This window comes from Ascaphus truei, chromosome 10, assembly GCF_040206685.1.
Source record: "Ascaphus truei isolate aAscTru1 chromosome 10, aAscTru1.hap1, whole genome shotgun sequence".
Lineage (NCBI taxonomy): Eukaryota > Metazoa > Chordata > Amphibia > Anura > Ascaphidae > Ascaphus > Ascaphus truei.
The window spans coordinates 10,619,107-10,637,915 of NC_134492.1; the positions used below are offsets into that span (position 1 = coordinate 10,619,107).

General features: G+C 44.1%; 2 protein-coding genes across 3 annotated transcripts in view; one reads left to right on the forward strand and one right to left on the reverse strand.

Annotated features, from left to right (window-relative positions):
• Positions 1 to 4,763: 4,763 nt before the first annotated feature.
• On the reverse strand, positions 4,764 to 13,531 carry FPGT (fucose-1-phosphate guanylyltransferase). 2 transcript variants are annotated; one of them, XM_075615810.1, is made up of 4 exons: positions 13,225 to 13,529; positions 9,733 to 9,900; positions 8,467 to 8,559; positions 4,764 to 7,424 (listed from the first exon to the last, which is right to left on the reverse strand). In XM_075615810.1, the coding sequence occupies exons 1-4, from the start codon at positions 13,358 to 13,360 to the stop codon at positions 5,977 to 5,979; spliced, it is 1,845 nt and encodes a 614-aa protein (XP_075471925.1). In that variant the 5' UTR covers positions 13,361 to 13,529; the 3' UTR covers positions 4,764 to 5,976. The 2 variants fall into 2 exon arrangements, with proteins under 2 accessions (XP_075471925.1, XP_075471926.1); XM_075615811.1 differs by lacking the exon at positions 8,467 to 8,559 and having other exon boundaries at positions 13,225 to 13,531.
• Positions 13,532 to 15,867: 2,336 nt separating this feature from the next.
• LRRIQ3 (leucine rich repeats and IQ motif containing 3) overlaps positions 15,868 to 18,809 on the forward strand; it is a 37,558-nt gene continuing 34,616 nt past the window's right edge. The window contains 1 exon segment of the mRNA XM_075615812.1: positions 15,868 to 15,957. The gene's annotated coding sequence lies outside the window, so the exon portion shown is untranslated.

An 18,809-nucleotide genomic window follows, 5' to 3' on the forward strand; every position in this document is an offset into this window, starting at 1 on the left:
TCTTTAATGCTGGAGCGAGTTTAGTGAATAACAGTGGTAATCCAGGTGAGAAAATCTCACATTGCAGTTATAGCAATCTAACGAGTTACCACCATATTTACTAAGGTAGTTGTAGGTAAACATAGCCCGTCATTAATGCTATTAGGGGTGCGCAAACTGGGGGGCGCAACATTTTCAATGGGGGGGGGGTGGTGTCGCAGCACTTGGAGGCCCCGCCCTCTTCCCCCCAAAGCATTTAAATTAAATTCCGGGGGAGCGCGCGAGGCCTCAGCATAGTCTCCTATCTGCTCTCTGGCAGCTAATGGTGATGTGTAAAATGACACCGTGACATCAGAAGCGCCAGAGAATTGTAAAGGCTGGGGGGGAAAAGACGTGAGCAGAGGAGGAGCGAAGATTTTATCAAAGGAAAACATTTTTAATAGTACTTCCGTACACAAATCTGATTTTTTTTTATTATTTGTTTATAGATGCCTATCAAAATAGTGCAACGATAGCAATGTTTTCTCCAAGAAATATGTTAGAGAAAGATACAATATAGTCTTAGGCTTTTTATTGTGGTTATTCTATGAAACATTGTTAATGTAATTGTGCTTCGTATCAAATTTAAAGTAGATCTTCTTTAGGCTGCAGACGTAGTGCGCACGCGCGTCACAAACAAATTAATGTAAGAGCACTGATCCGGCCACGCTGCGTGCTGTGACGCATGCGGCAGCGCGACAATATTTGGAGCAAAAATGTTTAGATTCTTCACGCGACGGGCGTGTCATGTGAGCACTTCAACCAATGAGGGCGAACCAACCTGGTGATGTCACGGTCACGCCTCCCCATCGCGCGCGTCATCAAAGTCCACAAAACACTCAGGCAACAGGCACGCGCCCTTCCTTGCGCACGCACCCTGGCCGCAGACTTCATTTTATGTGAAAGTTATTAATTCATGGCTAGTAAATAACACATCTGTGTTTGGCTGGGACGTTGTGTCGCCTTTAAAGCAGCAATAGTACTTTCTACCATTTTATTTCTTTATTTTATATGTTAAGTGTGTGACCATGTATCATTCTACATTCTTAGTCTAAGCTGGCAATCATTTGGTACTCCCGTTCAAAATCTGTAAAGATCCTGATTACGTACCTAACGAAATGGCCGCCTTCTAACTTTGTGCTGCAGTCTGAAATACTGCAGCTCTTATGTAACATTATATTACTAAGTGTAGCACATTAGTACTACAGCTTTCAGAGTGATAGACAGTCTGCTCTTTAGAACACAGCAACAGATCTGTTTGTGATACTTTGTTGCCAAAGTGCAGAGCTCAAAAAAGTGCGTGTCAGAGCCTGTTCCAAAAGAGGAAGTGGATATGACTTTATAATGGTCTGTAGCAACCAAATGATTATCAGTATGTAGCCAGGGATCCCCCATGGCTACTAATGCCCCTACCTAACATGCAAGCCCTGGTACTAGCGCAGTGTACCGTTTAAATCTGCCCTTGCTGCTGCAGTAAACAACTCCCTAGAAGGACAGGGGGGGGGGGCTAAGGCCTGGGTGCTGCCCTATCCGGGGCTCAGACCTAGGACCCTCCGGTTAACAAAAAGGGTCTGCAGCCTAAATTGAGTGAGAGTTGGAAGTGTGGAGCCAGGGCTCTGGTTCACCTTCCTTCCCCTCCCTCAGTGGCGTGGGAGCAGCTACCCCACATTCCACCAGGGAGTGTGGGAGTCAGGGATAGATCTTTGGGACCTCAAGCCCTGGGGGTTGAGTCCAGGGACCAAAAGAGTGTACGTGTTGGTATACTGCTGTGATGTACTGATGGAAGAGAAAAGAACCATGATTTGTTTTATACTCCTGCCTGAGGCTGCAGTTTCTTCAGGGAGGGAGTGAGTGTTTCCCACAGGGGACTGCACCTATTCCTATAGGCCCTGTGGGAATGGAGGACCTGCAACACCACGCAAAGAGCTGCCAAGATCCCCAAAAGCCTGTCCTGATAATCCCCACTACCACCGGCAGATGCTCGGAGCCTCCTGGAGACTAACAGGTAGCACCAACAAATCTCCCTTAGGGTGGGTGAACATGGGTTACAAGAACATAAAAAAAAATCATTACAAATAGCATTAGGAATAATAAATAAAAAAAACGCAGACAGAATTTTCTAATACTACATACATGATTTCTAAAAATAAAAACAGCATATAGGATTGTCCACGTTTTGCTGGTTTAATGCACATTACCGTGTTCTACACGTACAATCTTGGCATATACCGTTTTGACAGATGTGTCTATCCAGGTCCTGAAGTGTGTTCTTCAATGTGCACCAGTAATTCTCATGTTCATTATTGTCAGGGTACCGTATGAAATTAGGTATGTAAATGTGTTCCATTAGATGCAGATAAGCCTGTAAAGCTGACTCCACCTTAGAGCTTGTGCTCGTCTACTCATCTCCTTTAACCACAGAAGTAATTAACGCATGTCAACAACTGTGATACAGTGCCAATGTACAGTATGTACAGCTTTTATAGTAAATGGGACTTATTACTACTCTGGAATTGCATAAATCCTTCTCCCTCTCTCTTCCTATAGGGGAGATTCACTAAAGGGCAATATAGGTTATCACACCGCAATGCAGCGTCAAGTGTTATTCAAGTCATTGCAATTTCCGCAGGATGGAGGTGTAATAAACCGTTCTCACACCTTATTCATGAGGTTCTGAGGCTGCCAAGAGAACAAACTGACACAGACATGAATGGCATGTGTTCTCCATCTTCCGAGCTGCGTGAATAATGCTCTAAATTCAGATTTCAGACACAGAGCATTGTCTGAGAATAAGTATGCACAGCGGTCTAAAATAAGTTTATCTATTCAAAAAAGCACTTGAGGAACCAGACAAGTTCCAGTCAGGAATTGTCACTCCAGTTAGCAAACTTGTATGTTCAATATAGTTATAATAAAAATAAAACATGAGTATATAATGTAAAGACGCCTGTTCCTGGTTTATTACATTTTACAGATTCATTGATTAGTTATTGTTCCAGTCATTAGCCATATTGAGTTTGAAATCTCGGCTCTGAAAACAAAAGAAATCATGTTTTGAGAGAGTACGTCCTAAAAGAATACAGATTTACAGTAAATATTCCAAATAGCGTGTCCAGAATCATCCTTTTAAGAACCACAATTAACAAATCCATGTATACTGTATATACAGAAACTGGCTTCAAGAAATAAAAAATACCCCAACATACACAGGCCTAATACTGGTTATTCACTAGAAGCTTTTTCCAGTTTAATAGCTACATATTTTAAGATCCCTTGCAGAAAAAAAACGAAAAAAAAAAGGCAATAAGCGGTTTGTCGAGCAAATGACAAATACTAAATAATTGTTAACTCATCGCTGAATCTTCAATTAATTTCTGAATTAAAATACATTTCAGCAATTCAAGATTGGCAACAACAAAAGCAAACCAGCTTTTTGGATTTAAAAGCTATGCTACCAAATACTTCTGTAGAAGCAATATTGATGTAAAAGGACTGAAACATGATGTACCATTCCATACTTTCTAGCCATTAGCTTGATTAAAAAATAAATAAATAATTACCCCCCGACTGGCTGTTTGAATGATCACTGTTCTACTTCCCTGGACCCCTAATCTGCACAAACACCTTCTTAATGAACGTCTGGATGCCATTTTTACTTGTAATCCATCACACAACATTCAAGTGACATGGCAGTAGCAGACAATTTCACTGCAAATATGAAAATATTTCATTAAGACCACATTTTAGCTGGTACAATCACTTGGAAACATGCTATATTCATTTAAAAAAACAAACACACCTTCACGCCATCTTGTCACTTCTACTCTTCCAAGTACAGTCACTTCAAATATTTAGGCCCATATTTACTAAGCAGCCTTCTGCCGTAAAACACGTTGCCAGTGCTGGAAGATACCTTACGGCCCATTGACTTGAAAGAGCCATACAGTGCCTTCCAGTGCGTGCAAGTGGTCTGGTGGCAAAAGACTGCTTAATAATATGGCTCTCAAGTTGTTTGATCTCACAGCTTTAAGGCAACCCATAAAAAAAGGGAGTTAGACAAAACTTTGGATTTACTGCCCTGAATTTTGAGATCTGCTGTTTAAACACTGTTGGGTTCCTCAACACTGTTCAAGTCTATCAAACATAGTTAAGTAACACAAATGGCAGATAATAGATATCTTTAAAAAATTGGCCATCTTTTTAGCAAGTAAAGGTATACAGGGATATTCCAAATAAGTATACATGGGAAGAATGTTGATCCAGGGAGTAATCTGATTGCCAATTCTTGGAATCAGGGAGGAATTTATTTTTCCCCTTATGAGATATCATTGGATGATATGACTCTGGGTTTTTTTGTTTGCCTTCCTCTGGATCAATATAGTGTTAGTACAAATATAGGATAAAGTATCCGTCGTCTAAATTTAGCACAGGTTGAACTCTATGACGGATCGGTCTTCAACCTCATCTACTATGTAACTATGTAAAATGCACAAATGCTTGTGTTTTCTCGTTGAATGTATATGCACAATTCTTAGAAGAGGTATATCCATTAAGTCTGAAATGCATTTTTACTCTCCTTTTGTAGACAAGTCATTGACACATGCAGTCATCCAACTCGTGACACTAAAATGTGGGTGGTGGGAAGGAAGCTCCCATTGTAAATGTGACCTGCACCAAATGCATCTCTCGTGTACTTCAGTGAAGTGGTTGAAGTGCTTTCCGTACAATAATAAAAAGGCAGGCAGTTCAATAGATATTTTTAGCTTTATTCTTTACCACACTTCTGATTTCTCGTATAAACATGTACAATTGCATATGATTATGAAACTAAAGTTAAAAACATTTTATAGGGCTTTCTGGTGTGTGTAACACTGAACATATTGCAACCCTATATTCACAATAAATTCCTCACCTCAAAGTCCTGAGGGACAAAGGAAAATCGAATTGACAAATTCACTGGAACATGGCATAACAAGAAACGGTATTATACCACATCGCAGCCTAAAATCCTAGATGCATGTTAATTCCAGTTCTACATTCTCCCCTCCCCCCGTTCAATATGCTGTTAGGGAATTCAAAATATGAACTTAAATAGAAGTGTGGTCTCATTTAATGGCTACAAACCAAAGTAACGGTGAGTAAAGCAGGTTGTTTTTTCCCCTCCAATGCAGGCTTCTTGATGCATCCCTTAAGCAGAGTGTGAAGCGCAAGCTTACGGATCAGAAGCCCTGGGGATTTACTATGATCATCTTGACCTTTTTCTTTAGTTTACAGCCATAAATCATTGTCAAATCCAATATTTACTAATGCCTATATCTACCGGTTGAAATCAACTGGTAGTTACTGAGATAGCTCCCCAAAATGCTATGTTCATTTGTGAATTCAAAATTCTAACTCTAATTATCGCAAGAATAGCATACAATTGAAAGTTACATTTTTTTCTTAAACTATTCATTTTATTAAAATATCTTTCTATAGTTTACACCAAGTTTTGGAAGAAACGTTTTACCCTGTAATGATTAGTATTGTAAGTCAATTTTCATTATCATATAGCATTCATGACAGAAAGGACCCTTCTACAACCCTTATTCCAAGGGGGGGGGGGGGGGGGGGAGATGGGGCAGGGGCAACTCCAGTCCTCAAGGGTCCCTAACGGATCAGGTTTTCAGGATATTCCTGCTTCAGCACAGGTGGCTCAATCAGTGGCCCTTGAGGACTGTAGTTGCCCACCCCTGTGTTATTCCAAAACAGACTAGCACTGAATAAGAATGGCAATTCATCTTTTAAACATCAAACGGACTCTGTAGGCATTCTCTGACAAAGAATAACTGATTTAGACCAGTTCACAATGTTACCAGGCGACACGTTCAGTTCAAGCAGTTATGTAAACGTAGTATCTTTGCCCTGAGCACTTGACAAACACCATGCTTTAAATAAATAAGCAAAATCCCGACACCATTAAAAAGCAGACATTTCCATTTCTCTTTGCAGCACGATTTCTTTATAAAGAAGTTGCCTGAAGTTCAGCATATCTTTGACATCTTTGCAGGACAGCATTTCCTCAATTGACAGCATTTTCATATAGCCAACTTTCGCCAACGGTTTGTTCTGCGCTGCATTGAGCATTTCTAAAGATAGTGTAACGGATTCTTGTAATGTAGAACACACAGGGAAAATCCGAGCGTTCCACAAACTCAGAGCTGTCTGATCTCCGGAGAAAAGCTGCTCTGAAACTTTAATGTCCCAGAGACCCAAGCGTTCCAAAAAGCTCCTTCCAAATATCTGAAGAGAATGCAACTCTGACAACGTCGTCACATTCTTTTTCAAGTTGTCTTCGATACCAAATACGATGGTTGCATACATTAGGCGTTCATCAATCAACAAACTTAATGAACTCACAAAAGATTTGGCTGGTACGTCTGATCTAATATTTATGCATGAGCTACTAATAATGCAGTATTCCCCAACAGAAACATCAGGCCCTAGCCTGGAATATTCAATAACTGAGTGAGGTGAAACAGAAGCCTTTGCATGTAATACACTTTGAATGATACATGCTGTTTCATTAACATTTTCATCTTGATCTGGAAAGATACTAAAAACATTAGACTCTAATCCAAGTTCTGCCTTGAGCTTGGTATCAGAAGTAAAATGAAATAAGTACTCGTGCATGGTTCCTATGTGGTAGAATTTAGAGTTATTTAATACTATTACAGAAAAATGGGTCCCTTTGAGAAGAAAATAGATTTTCTTTCTAACTTCAATTAGTTGGGATTCTGTTTTAGTAACGAAAGTGATGTTCTCTGTGTAGTCTAAAGTTGCATCAGGGCCCAGAGCTTGCAGAAAGTCCCCATATGCATCTATTTCACAGCAAAGAGTGTCAAATTCTTTAAAGAATCCAAGTAACAGCTGTACAGTCGCATGATCCATGTAAAATAAACTATCTGTATATACAACTTCAGAATTAAGCTTTTCTTCAGCAAGACGTTCTCCAACAGGATTGCAAGACCTATTTCTTTGAATGCTTACGGCCCCTGTTTGACGCATCTTCTCAATGGTAGGTTTATGAAGAAACAACCTGCATGATCTATCCTCTAGTTCTTGATACTCAGAGGAATCAGATGGCTCGAGTACAAATACACCATGTGTGGTACCTATAGTCAGTGTTGATGGATGAGCTAAAGCAGTAATACCAGGCTTGTGAAACGTTACCTCTAAATCCCCACTGCAGTACAGTTCAATATCATCTGCACACGTAACCAAGACCCCTGGATTCATATTTTTGGGAAAGTCAATATAGATGGCTAATTTGAGCTCTATCATTTGGTAAATAGGATTTCCAAGAGGCAAAGCTGTGAAAATTTTCCCCAGGGCACTTGCATTTGGTAAACGTTGGCTAGAACCACCTGAAAAGAGAGGAATGGCAATTCACCCAATTAGACCTCCATTTTTCTATTCGGATAAAATATTAAGCAGCACAAGAGGGAATCCTACATTGGAGAAGTGGCAAACTCATCTACTTGGTGTTCACCATTGCCACAAAAAAACTTAAAGGGCCAATGAGGAAGCACTTGGGGACTTGGTCCAAACATAGGAATTCTCCCTTACATCACCTATGATGTTGTGGAAACTGAGCCCTTGCCGGACACAAAGGTAGTGAGATTCGTGGAGGAGCAGCAAAGGGAGGTGGGCAGTCCAAAAAATGAAATTGGTTGCCCATCACCCAAATATAATGAATGTGGAACCCTGAATCTGTCTACATGACAGTATTATCAGTAATTCCTTTTTGGAATGTTACAATAAAATTAAAATGTTATATCTCCTTATCAGTAACACTTGTTTTTCAAGTCAATTAAGCATTTCCTAAGGGTTGATCCAAATATAAATTGGAAAACAGACTGTTCTTGACAAAAACAAGGACGTGTTAATCATTGAAAATCTTTTCAAGACCAATTCAATTTAAGCACATTGATTATGTTTCATTTGTTAAAACCAGATCACTGAAGATGATAAATTGAGGGGGAAAAAAAAAAGAAGTATTTGTGTTCTGGCTAATTAATTCTCGACCAAGATTTGTTAGACGAGATCATCAAGAACATGTTTACATTAGTAAAAGATTCAGCAGGTGGAACGCAGCGGGCACTCGTAGAGTTGAAGAAAAAAAAGTTTCTTTATTGAATTTTGCATATTCCTCCTACGCATTTCGGTCCCAGCTCGGACCGAAACGCGTAGAGGGAATATGTAACATTCAATAAAGAAACTTTTTTCTTCAACTCTACGAGTGCCGGGTGCCTTCCTAGTACTGAATCTATTCCCACAACGGGATCTACCCCAGGATCAGACTCCTGAGAGCAATTGGTGCATCACTATTTATTTGTTCCAGTACAGTGAGTACTAAAGGAGTGAAAGCTCTTAAATGCCTTTTTTACATTAGTAAAAAGCACATACCAGCATGGATTAAAATAATAGTAAAATGATCCAATTCCTTTGGATACATCTGCTGCAAGCACTGAAGTGCATACATGGTTGATCCTCCATTTCCTAAAAAAAAAAAAAAAAAAAACACAGTAAAAATTGAATGACCATTTTGATATTTGACAATAATGGTATCTGAGAGCGGCGCTCAACTCCAATCCTTAAGACCCCCCAACAGATTAGGTTTTAAGGATATCTCAGCTTCAGTACAGGTGGCTCAATCAGTGGTTAAGTCAAAGAATGAGCCATCCGTGCTGAAGCAGGGACTGATTGAGCCACCTGTGCGGAAGCATTCTATATATTGGTCTGTATAATTACTATTATTGCTCAATTGTAAAGCACCAACATATTCCGCAGCGCTGTACAACGGGGGTAACAGGGTCATGTCAATTTCATAAACAGATACAGAAGGCAATGTGGGCCCTGATCCTGAGAGCTTACACTCTAGAGCAGCGGTGCGCAAACTGGGGGACGCGCCTCCCGGGGGGTGGGGAGGGGGCGGCAGTTATAGAGGTCCCTGCGCTCTCCCCCCAGGCTTTTAAATTAAGATCCAGGGGACCGCGCGAGGCCTCTATAATACACTTACCTTCCAGGGACGCGTCGTCCTGGTAACCCGGTGTCATTCATGTGACATCATGGTGACGTGACATCAAAAGACCCCATGCGTCAGGGGTTGGAGGGATGAGAGGCGCTGAGGAGAGCAGGCAGGGGTGCGCACGGGGAAAAGTTTGTCCCTCTAGAGCAGAGGTGCGCAATGTTGAAACAAAAGGTAAAGTTTCTGCTCATTGTGGGACGGAGTATGTCTCAGGATGGGGTATGGTTGAGCCCCAAAGCTGATCCCATTAAGGTTTCAGGGTTGTGGATATTAGGGGGTGTTAGATAGCATGGAGTTTAAAGTATAAATGTGAAGTGTATATGTAGCCTAGATAAAGAAACTTGATAGCAGTTTATAGAGTTGGATAGTTTGGGCTTTTCCCTAACCCACTACAGTTTGTGTACGGCTGGATATATGAAGCCCTTGCTAAAGCAAACAGAGTGAAGGAGGAGGAGAAGGAGAGTGAATGTTGGCTTTTGTTTTTCCAACTAACATGGCTGAGAAATCCCTGCATATTTACGGCACAGATCAGACTAATGGGTTACCTGGGTCCAGCACAGCTAGAGATGGAATCGCTCCCCCAACTCCCACAAAACAAATAGAGGCGCAAGACTTCCCATTCTAAAAATAGCGGCAGCGCTCACCTATTTTTGGCCCCGGTGGATCAGAGAAAACATGATACCGCACTCCAAGAGGAAGTTCTTTCCTGGTGAGTTTATCAGCTATTTGCTGCTGATAAGCCAACTCTTGTTGTTTGTCGGCAGCTGTAATGACAACAGCATCCCAGAATTCTCCAAGCTGTACTTCTTTACCTGATAATGTTAAGAGCAGAGAAATCAACACATGCATAGCATCCCTGAAGACAAAAACGGCAATTCAGTTGCCTAAAATGTTGGAGTAAGCAATAGGTTTCTGTATAAAGCATTGTTGTGGTGGTCAAAGCACTACTAGGGTTAAAAAAACTGTATGTAGCTTTTTCTATTTAAAGCAGCAATCTTCCCTACTCTATTTTCCCCCATTACCTGATGTATGGGGTTCCCCACTCACTCATGGTCCCACAACGCCAGGAATCCCCCTATCACACCATTCCCAAGCAATGAACGGTTTTGTCCACCAGGCAAAAATGCTTGATGCCCAATGGGAACAAACTGTCCAGGGGTCTGCGCTCGCAGGGGCGAATAATAAAAATTAGATGGTGTTGCGGGTCTTCTGTTGGTGACCCTGGCAGCCATGTTTGTAGTTTGTCAAGGAAACTACAAAAACGTAAAAATCTACATCATCTCAATCTTCTTATATGCAAGATCCAACTCTGAGAGTCCACCTTGTTACACACGTTATGCAATGTACATATGATTTCTAATTTTGCTTTACAATGTCACAATTGGTAAGAGTTCTATAAAGTCAAAGGTGCTCCTAACTTGTATTCAAGATGTGGGGTGCTCAGAAAAAAAACAAAATCTTACTTACAGCGACTCAGTGCAAGCAATACTCTGCTGCTATCTGTTCAGTGCTTGAGCTTTGTGCAATACAGAGGTGGGCAACTCCAGTCCTTAAGGACCGCAAATAGGTGAGGTTTTCAGAATATCCCTGCTTCAGCACAGGTGGCTTAAATCAGTGGCTCAGTCAACGACATCCACCGCTGCTGAAGCAGGGATATTCTTAAAACCTGACCTGTTAGTGGCCCTTGAGGACTGGAGTTGGCCACCCCTGGTGTAATACATAGTGAAACAATGTGTTGCATAGTTCAGCACAGAAGCGTTTAAAAGCAACAGTTCCCCACAATCCCCTCTTTTCATACCAGGATGGGGAGCAGGGGGTCCCCGGAGCCGACTCCCTGGTTCCCTAAATACTTAGCAGTAAAAGTAACGCCAGTGCTTCCTAGTATTTAAATCCTCAGCGTCACACAGGCTAATAGTCACCCGCCGCGACTAGCTTCTGACCCACGTAACGACGGAGATTTAAACCACCATGTTGTGCCCCCCCCCCCCAGGGGCGACACAAACTTGCTACTTTTTATTGTTAAGGATCTCAGAAACCAGGGGGTCCGTTGAGCTGAAATCAATGTAATTTAGCTCCAAAAACCACCTGAACCTCAATCTGTTGACAAAAAAAATGGGGCACAAAACCCCAACAAATGTTCAGGGAGAACCGCTGTTTTAAGATATGGGCGAGTATAGTGGGCAGCTTGTATATTTCTTTATATAGTTGACCCTGTAGTGGTAATAAAAATAAGGCTGAGATATACTGTAGGCTCCATTCTAATGCCAGCCTGGCAAGATTGCCTACTTTGGAAATGTAGCCATCGAGATCGGGCACTGGAGGTGTCGGATTGTGAGACTTTATTAAAAAGAAAGACAGATTTGTTATAGGGCACTTTTATTAAGCCATTTTATACATCACTTATTAATTCTGCCAATGGAATATCGCCCTTGTATTTTTTTTTCCAGCAAGGTGAAATTAGCTTTTTTTTTAATTTATATTTGCAATGTAATTACTTTATTGTACAGGAGTCTGGAAAACGTAGCTCTGCAGTCTATACTTACCAACACCCTACTAAGATATTGTGCAGTTTTATTGTGTTTCTCTGTTCACATTTTTTGCATTCACAACCACACGCCCTTCGCACTGCATTGCTGGCATCAAAAGGTGTAAAACAACTCAGCTCCCTTTTGCTCACTCCTGCATACTGTGCCAGTGTTTCCTCCCACATCTCAAGATTCCTGATACTCCTAATATAGAATATTTCCTGGTCTCAAATCCAGCAGCTCAATGGAAATTATATATTACATATACATATACACACCTCTTCTGCTGCTAAAGTTTTTCTGTCACTATATTTAAATTAAATCTATGATATAATTGGACTATTTTCAAAGCAAAAGGGTTGGTTTGCCTTTGGCACGACCATATCCTTCAACTGGACGTATTTTCCTCCAACTGTACGTATTTTGCAGGATTTGGCTCCTTTAAGGCTGAAGCCATGGTACCGCAGCGTACGCACGAGCGGATCCGCACTGAGCGAACAGACTGCCTTAAGGTAGTGTTCGCACCCATGCGGCGTGCGGGCGTGCATTGCGCAATAAATCAGTTCAAACTGATTTCTTGGTGCGACAGGCCGCTCACGTGAGCGGTTCGCCCAATGAGGGTGAACCAGCTCCGTGGCGTCACTGGAACGCCCCTAGACAGGCACCATGGCCCCAGTCTTAGACAGCGGTGCCTATTAAACAGAACGTTTTGTGTGCACGCTAAGCTGGTTATGGGATTTCCGTAGGAATTGCTTGGAAGCGTCTCCATTCAGCACCAGGCGACAATTTCAGCGGCGGCTTTATTAATGTGCAACATATTGCCGGGTCTGGGCACTGTCACACTTAGGCCGCGCTTATAGTGCCGGCGACAGCGACGCCAACGTCACGCTTTGGTGGCTGGAAAAAACAAATTGAAGTGACTTCCAGCGATCAAGCCGTCGCGTCGCTCATACTATAAGCGCACACGGCGGCGTCAATACATTTGTTTTGACGTCACGTCGGTGTCGCCGGCACTATAAGCGAGGCCTAAGGGCTCGTCCATGCTGTCAAAGACCGCGCGCCCTTTCCGCTGCAGGAGAGGGTGCGCGCTGCGCGAGGAAACAGCGGAAACTGATTTCTCAGCGCGACGAGCAGGTCACGTGAGCGGTTCGGCCGATGAGGGCGAACTAGCTCTGTGATGCCACAGACATGCCCCCCTAGACACGCCCCCCGATGGCGCATCAACCATGTCTGGAAAACGCACCAGCTTCAGGCGGGTGACATCACTGACACGCCCGCCCCCGCACAGACGCAGGCTGTATGGAAACAGCCCAACTGTTCCATAGCAGGCAAGCAGTGCTGCGCACCTGTAACCAATTAGAGTGTAAGCTCCTTGGGACACGGACCTCCATCCCAGTGTCTCAGCATATATGTACTCTTTTGTTATACCATGTTACTATCCTCCCACATTGTACTGCACTGCGGAATATGTTGGGACCACACACACATAATAATAATAATAAACACCCCTTTATCTGGGTATCAGTGTTTCCGGGGGTAGGGGGGGTGTTTGTGTGTTACCGGCTGGGTCTCTGTCAGGGGCAGTGACGGTGTCTCATGTGGCACAGTTACCTCTGATAGCGTTGAATGCCTCCAGCCTGCGGTGGGTTTCCCTGCGCACCCTGACATCTTCCTCCACCTCACACATCCTGACATCACCTGACACGTGACCTTCGCCCACCCGTGACGTCACAACCAGCGCCGCCATCTTTGTGAAGGGCACAGCTGTGGTGACGTGGCCTGAGGGTCTGCCCACAATGACTGCAAGGCTCCGCCCCCTCTCCCGCAGTTGCAGACAGAGTTTGGTGAGGTCATGTGAGGAGGGGGCGGGGCTTCCTGCGGTACGGCCTCTTAAAGAGACCGCTGCAGCATATGCACGATGTACGCTGTAGCATATGCACGATGGTGACGTCAGGAAGAAAAGGGAGGGAGGAACAAGAGAGAGGGAGGGAGGAAGAAGAGGGAGGAAGAAGAGGGAGGAAGAAGAGGGAGGAAGAAGCGAGAGGGAGGGAGGAAGAAGAGGGAGGAAGAAGAGGGAGGAAGAAGAGAGAGGGAGGGAGGAAGAAGAGAGAGGGAGGGAGGAAGAAGAGAGAGGCAGGGAGGAAGAAGAGAGAGGGAGGGAGGAAGAAGAGAGAGGAAGAAGAGGGAGGAAGAAGGGGGAGGGAGGGGGGGAGGGAGGGGAGGGAGGGGAGGGAGGGGGGGAGGGAGGGGAGGGAGGGGAGGAGGGAGGGGGGGAGGGAGGGGGGGGAGGGGAGGGAGGGAGGGGGGGAGGGAGGGGAGGGAGGGGGGGAGGGAGGGGAGGGAGGGGGGGAGGGAGGGGAGGGAGGGGGGGAGGGAGGGGAGGGAGGGGGGGGAGGGAGAGGGGGAGGGGGGGAGGGAGAGGGGGGGGAGGGGAAGGGAGAGGGGGGGAGGGGGAGGGAGGGGAGGGGAGGGAGGGGAGGGAGGAAGAAGAGGGAGGGAGGGAGGAAGGGGAGGGAGGAAGGGGGGGAGGGAGGGAGGAGGGAGGGAGGAAGGGGGGAGGGAGGAAGGGGAGGGAGGGGGGAAGGAGGGAGGAGGAAGGGGAGGGAGGGATGGAGGGAGGAAGAAGCGGGAGGGAGGAAGAAGCGGGAGGGAGGGATGGAGGGAGGAAGAAGAGGGAGGAAGAAGAGGGAGGGAGGAAGAAGAGGGAGGGAGGGAGGAAGAAGAGGGAGGGAGGAAGAAGAGGGAGGGAGGAAGAAGAGGGAGGGAGGAAGAATAAGGAGGGAGGGAGGAAGAAGAGGGAGGGAGGAAGAAGAGCGAGGGAGGGAGGAAGAAGATGGAGGGAGGGAGGGAGGGAGGGAGGAAGAAGAGGGAGGAAGAAGAGGGAGGGAGGAAGAAGAGGGAGGGAGGAAGAAGAGGGAGGGAGGGAGGGAGGAAGAGGGAGGGAGGAAGAAGAGGGAGGGAGGGAGAAGAGGGAGGGAGGGAGAAGAGGGAGGGAGGAAGAAGGGGGAGGGAGGAAGAAGAGGGAGGGAGGAAGAAGAGGGAGGAAGAAGAGGGAGGGAGGAAGAAGAGGGAGGGAGGGAGGAAGAAGAGGGAGGGAGGAAGAAGAGGGAGGGAGGGAGAAGAGGGAGGGAGGGAGGAAGAAGAGGGAGGGAGGAAGAAGGGTGAGGGAGGAAGAAGAGGGAGGGAGGGAGAGGAGGGAGGGAGGAAGAAGAGGGAGGGAGGAAGAAAAGGGAGGAAGAAAAGGGAGGAAGGGAGGGAGGAAGAAAAGGGAGGGAGGGGTGGAGAGCATGAAGGTAAAAAGAGAAAGTGGAAACATGGTGTAAGGAGAAAAAAAGAGAACATGTGGATAAGAGGGAAAAGAGGATCATACTGTAGATGTGGTGGGGGGAGGAGAGAGAAGGTGGGCGAGAGAGAAAGGAAGGGGAGAGGAGAGAGAGGAGAGGGGGAAAGGGAGAGAGAGAAGAGGGGATGGTGGAGGGAGAGGAACATTGTAACATTTCTTTTTCTTAGCTTTTAATATTAAAATGTAATTGCGAATACGAAAGCATAAAATACAGCAGCCCTCTGCTTTGGTTCTGGTCTTTTTGCTAAGCACCTATTGGAGAAATGTGTTCATCCCATAGCTGCAGTGACCAATGCTGAGCTATAAAGTACTTTACAAATAAAAGCGAATATAATAATATAATAGCTATAAATTGCTTTGCACAAGCTGCTTAAATAAGAACCTCTCCACACCTCACAGCGCTTTGTATGGGATGTGGGGTGAGGGGTCAGCCTCATCCCGTCTCATGCAGACGTCAACGTGTGCTGGATGGAGGTACTTCCAAGCAATTCCTACGGAAGTCCCCTAATTTATGCAGAGGAACACACACACACACACACACACACACACACACACACACACACACACACACACACACACACACACACACGTCAGGTTTTAAGGACGTCCCTGCTTCAGCACAGGTGGCTCAGTCAATAACTGAGCCACTGATTGAGCCACCTGTGCTGAAGCAGGGATATTCATAAAACCTGACCTGTTGGTGACCCTTGAGGACTGGAGTTGGCCACCCTTCGATTGTGTACCTGCCTAATAGGTACAGTTGAAGGGTATGCTCATGTGCATTGCTATTTGGTCAAAATCCTTAGAGCAGCTCTGGTTGTGGCTGGTCAGGGTGACGCTGGCTGGGCTCCTAGTGTTCACTTTACTCAGGCGCTGTCACTTTAAGGCCTGGGCTGGACAGCCCTTGGTTTCCATAGTAGCCAAGGGTAACATAAGTCTCCAGCTCCTGCACAGAGAGAAGCAGAAGTGAGCACTGTGGGTAGGGACGCTCCATCCCACAGGTAATTGCATCCAACGCACACACAACCCTGCAACATTTAGTGCAGAGAAATAGGTACACTTTAGTCTCTCCATGCGAGGTGGAGGGGTGCTTGCTTGTGTCTTATGGATACCTCATAACATTTGTAGTTTACAACAAGCAAATAACAGTATATATTTATATACACTCCCTCCCTCTATCCCCAGGAGGAATAATCCCCTTTATAAGTAGTATGTTATAAATTCCCCACCTACACTAATTAGTTCTCCACTTCAACTGATGGATGGCTTCGTCCCACGCTGGCACAGTTCATTAGGAAGAAGACCGATTATATAGGTATAGTACTATAAATACTGTAGGTACAGCTGGACGCTTAGGCACTTGCATATGCCTTCCATCTCCTTTCTACCGCCCTCCTCCCGATACGCAGCGTCAAATGACGCCGTGTGACGACACAGCATGCCGTTGCCATGGTAACATTACGGCATTTGCCGCCGCGACGTCACGCTGCCATGGCAACGAGACGCTGTCTGACGCCACGGCAGAAAGGAGACAGCAAGGAGGCGCCCCGTATATGTAAGTGACTTCCGATCAGGCCCCAAGAGCGCGGTAAAGATATTTGGGGGCGGACATTTTTGCTGCCCCCAAATTTTGCCATCCTAGGCCCGGGCCTAATGGGACATCTGCCACTGGCTGGACGGCATGAGTTACCAACGCACATGGTCCTTTAAAGCTGCAGTTCAGTCAATATCCTGCATGTGTGTTTTTTTTAATAAATCAGTTCTGTAGTAAGAAAAAATACTTTTAGCATTTTCTGTTTTTAAAAAAACAACTTTGAAAGACCAATTTTCTTGTATTCTATTTAAAAGGCACTGCCCCTTCATGTCCTGTCACAATCTCTGGCACACCCCTTTGTTAGCCCTGCCCTCCCTCTAGCACAGGTCAGTGCAGGAATGCTCATGAATATTCATGAGCTTCCACTGACTGACAAGCAGATTATAAACAAATCCCAGCTTTTAATATGTCACCAAATTTCGACCTATCAATACATGAAAAACGAATTGACCTGCAGCTATACAGTTCTTTAGCTAATTAGAGATTGCCCACATAAAACTATTGAAGTAAAAAAATAAATAAATAAAACACTGAACTGCAGCTTTAATGAAGGTATGAAGCATTTTTTAGAGAAGACGCAATCAGTCGCCTTGATTTAACTCATAACTGTACTCTCTCTTAGTACTTATGTATGCATTTATATCTATACTAAACTTTGCTCATTTATTAGGGTTGGGATTGAGAATCACAAGTACCAGTGACATTATTGTATTTGTCCGGCACTTCTCTTCTTTTTAATGCATCAGCTTTCACCAAAGTAACGCACAGTTTTGTCATTTTTCAACGCAAGTCTCTTGGACTTTTATTGCAATCTTCGTTTTTAACGCCTTTGCTCACAATGGGCCAGCAATGCATTGTTTGGCAAAGGGTCAATTTGAATCTCTTGCATACTGTAATAAAAATGACAGGGAATATTAAGTATTTTAATCTATCTGGTAATTCAGATTTTACAAATTTAACGTTAGTTAGAAATTGTGTTAAAAATACAAAGAAATTGTTTTTATGGCAGGTCAAGACTCGTCCTGTGTCTGTTCTGATCTACAAAGAGTGTTATTTGGAGGCTTATCACTGATGGCCCACTAAAAGTGAAATGTGTCTAGCTTAGAAGGCTGTGGACATTAGCCAGGTCCTGGGCTGTCAGCCTCAAAGAAAACTAAAAATGTTGAAATATCTCCTGTGCATCACACAGAGAGAGGTAACAAACAGGTCACCACCCATTGGAGGGCTATATTAAATATAAGAAATGATGGGCCTGACAGCAATTTATAAGAGTAACAAATGGATATCTATCACCGTTGCGATTAGACAAATCAAATCATACCACACACTGCATGGGTAAGAGGTGAAAAAGACAGGTAACTGTTTCTCCTGCGAAAATAAATGTTAGGCTGTCACATTTTAGATGCATGCGTGCGTGTGGAGAGCACAGACGCAACATTGAAGATGGCGTTTGTTTAAGTATCCGGGAAATTAAGTTATGCTATGAGTTTTATAAATGTAGTCAGACCTTAAACATCAAGAAAGGTTTTTTTTTTTCCTTTCTTCTAAGTCATAAAACTGTCAACCCAGTATCTGATTTACGACAGGACTGTGCTTATGGTGTTCTCAATGAAGGGAAGTTAGAATAAAAAGCCCTACTTTTTCATTATAAGTGAGAATTCAACGAGAGGTGTGTTTTGAGAGTAGGCACATGACTTTTCATCTTTCCTACTCCAGTGACCTCTCTGAGGAAGACCTATGGCATGGCAACATACTGTATAGGGATTTCTGTTTTTACCTTTTAGTTTAAGAAACTGTTCTGTATTTATTGTAACTGTATTTATTGTAACTGTATGTTCTTGTAATAATATTTCTGTACTCAAAGCACTGCCTTTTTGTATATTAAAGCTGCAGTTCAAGCTGCCGTTTAAAAAAAATAATAATAATGTTTTTTTCCCATTCAATATGTGCATCAGTACAATCTGCACACTGACAAGTGATTAGCTAAGCTGCAGATCGATCCATTCTCCTGTAATCGACAGCTTTCTAAGGGTTATTTAATTCAGTTCTTGCACAGCATTTTGGGCAATGTAGTTCCTAGATATGATTGACTGAGCAGTTACTAGATACAATTGGGTCACTGCTAGAGAGAGGACGGGTCTCAAGAGCCAGAGCCTATCAGAAGGGGAAGGGGGCCGTCACTTTGGAAATGCTTCCTACATTAGAAACATTAAAAATGTCTTTAAAATATATTTTTTAAATGCTACAAGTATTTTCTCA

Bases quoted from the DNA above. Each gene is read 5' to 3' on its own strand.
- FPGT (XM_075615810.1), bottom strand. From the start codon at position 13,360: ATGGCGGCGCTGGTTGTGACGTCACGGGTGGGCGAAGGTCACGTGTCA. The intron at 9,901-13,224 runs GTAACTGTGCCA...TAACATTATCAG, and splicing joins GGCATTCAACGCTATCAGAG to GTAAAGAAGTACAGCTTGGA. The intron at 7,425-8,466 runs GTATGTGCTTTT...CTCTCTTTTCAG, and splicing joins TATTATTTTAATCCATGCTG to GTGGTTCTAGCCAACGTTTA.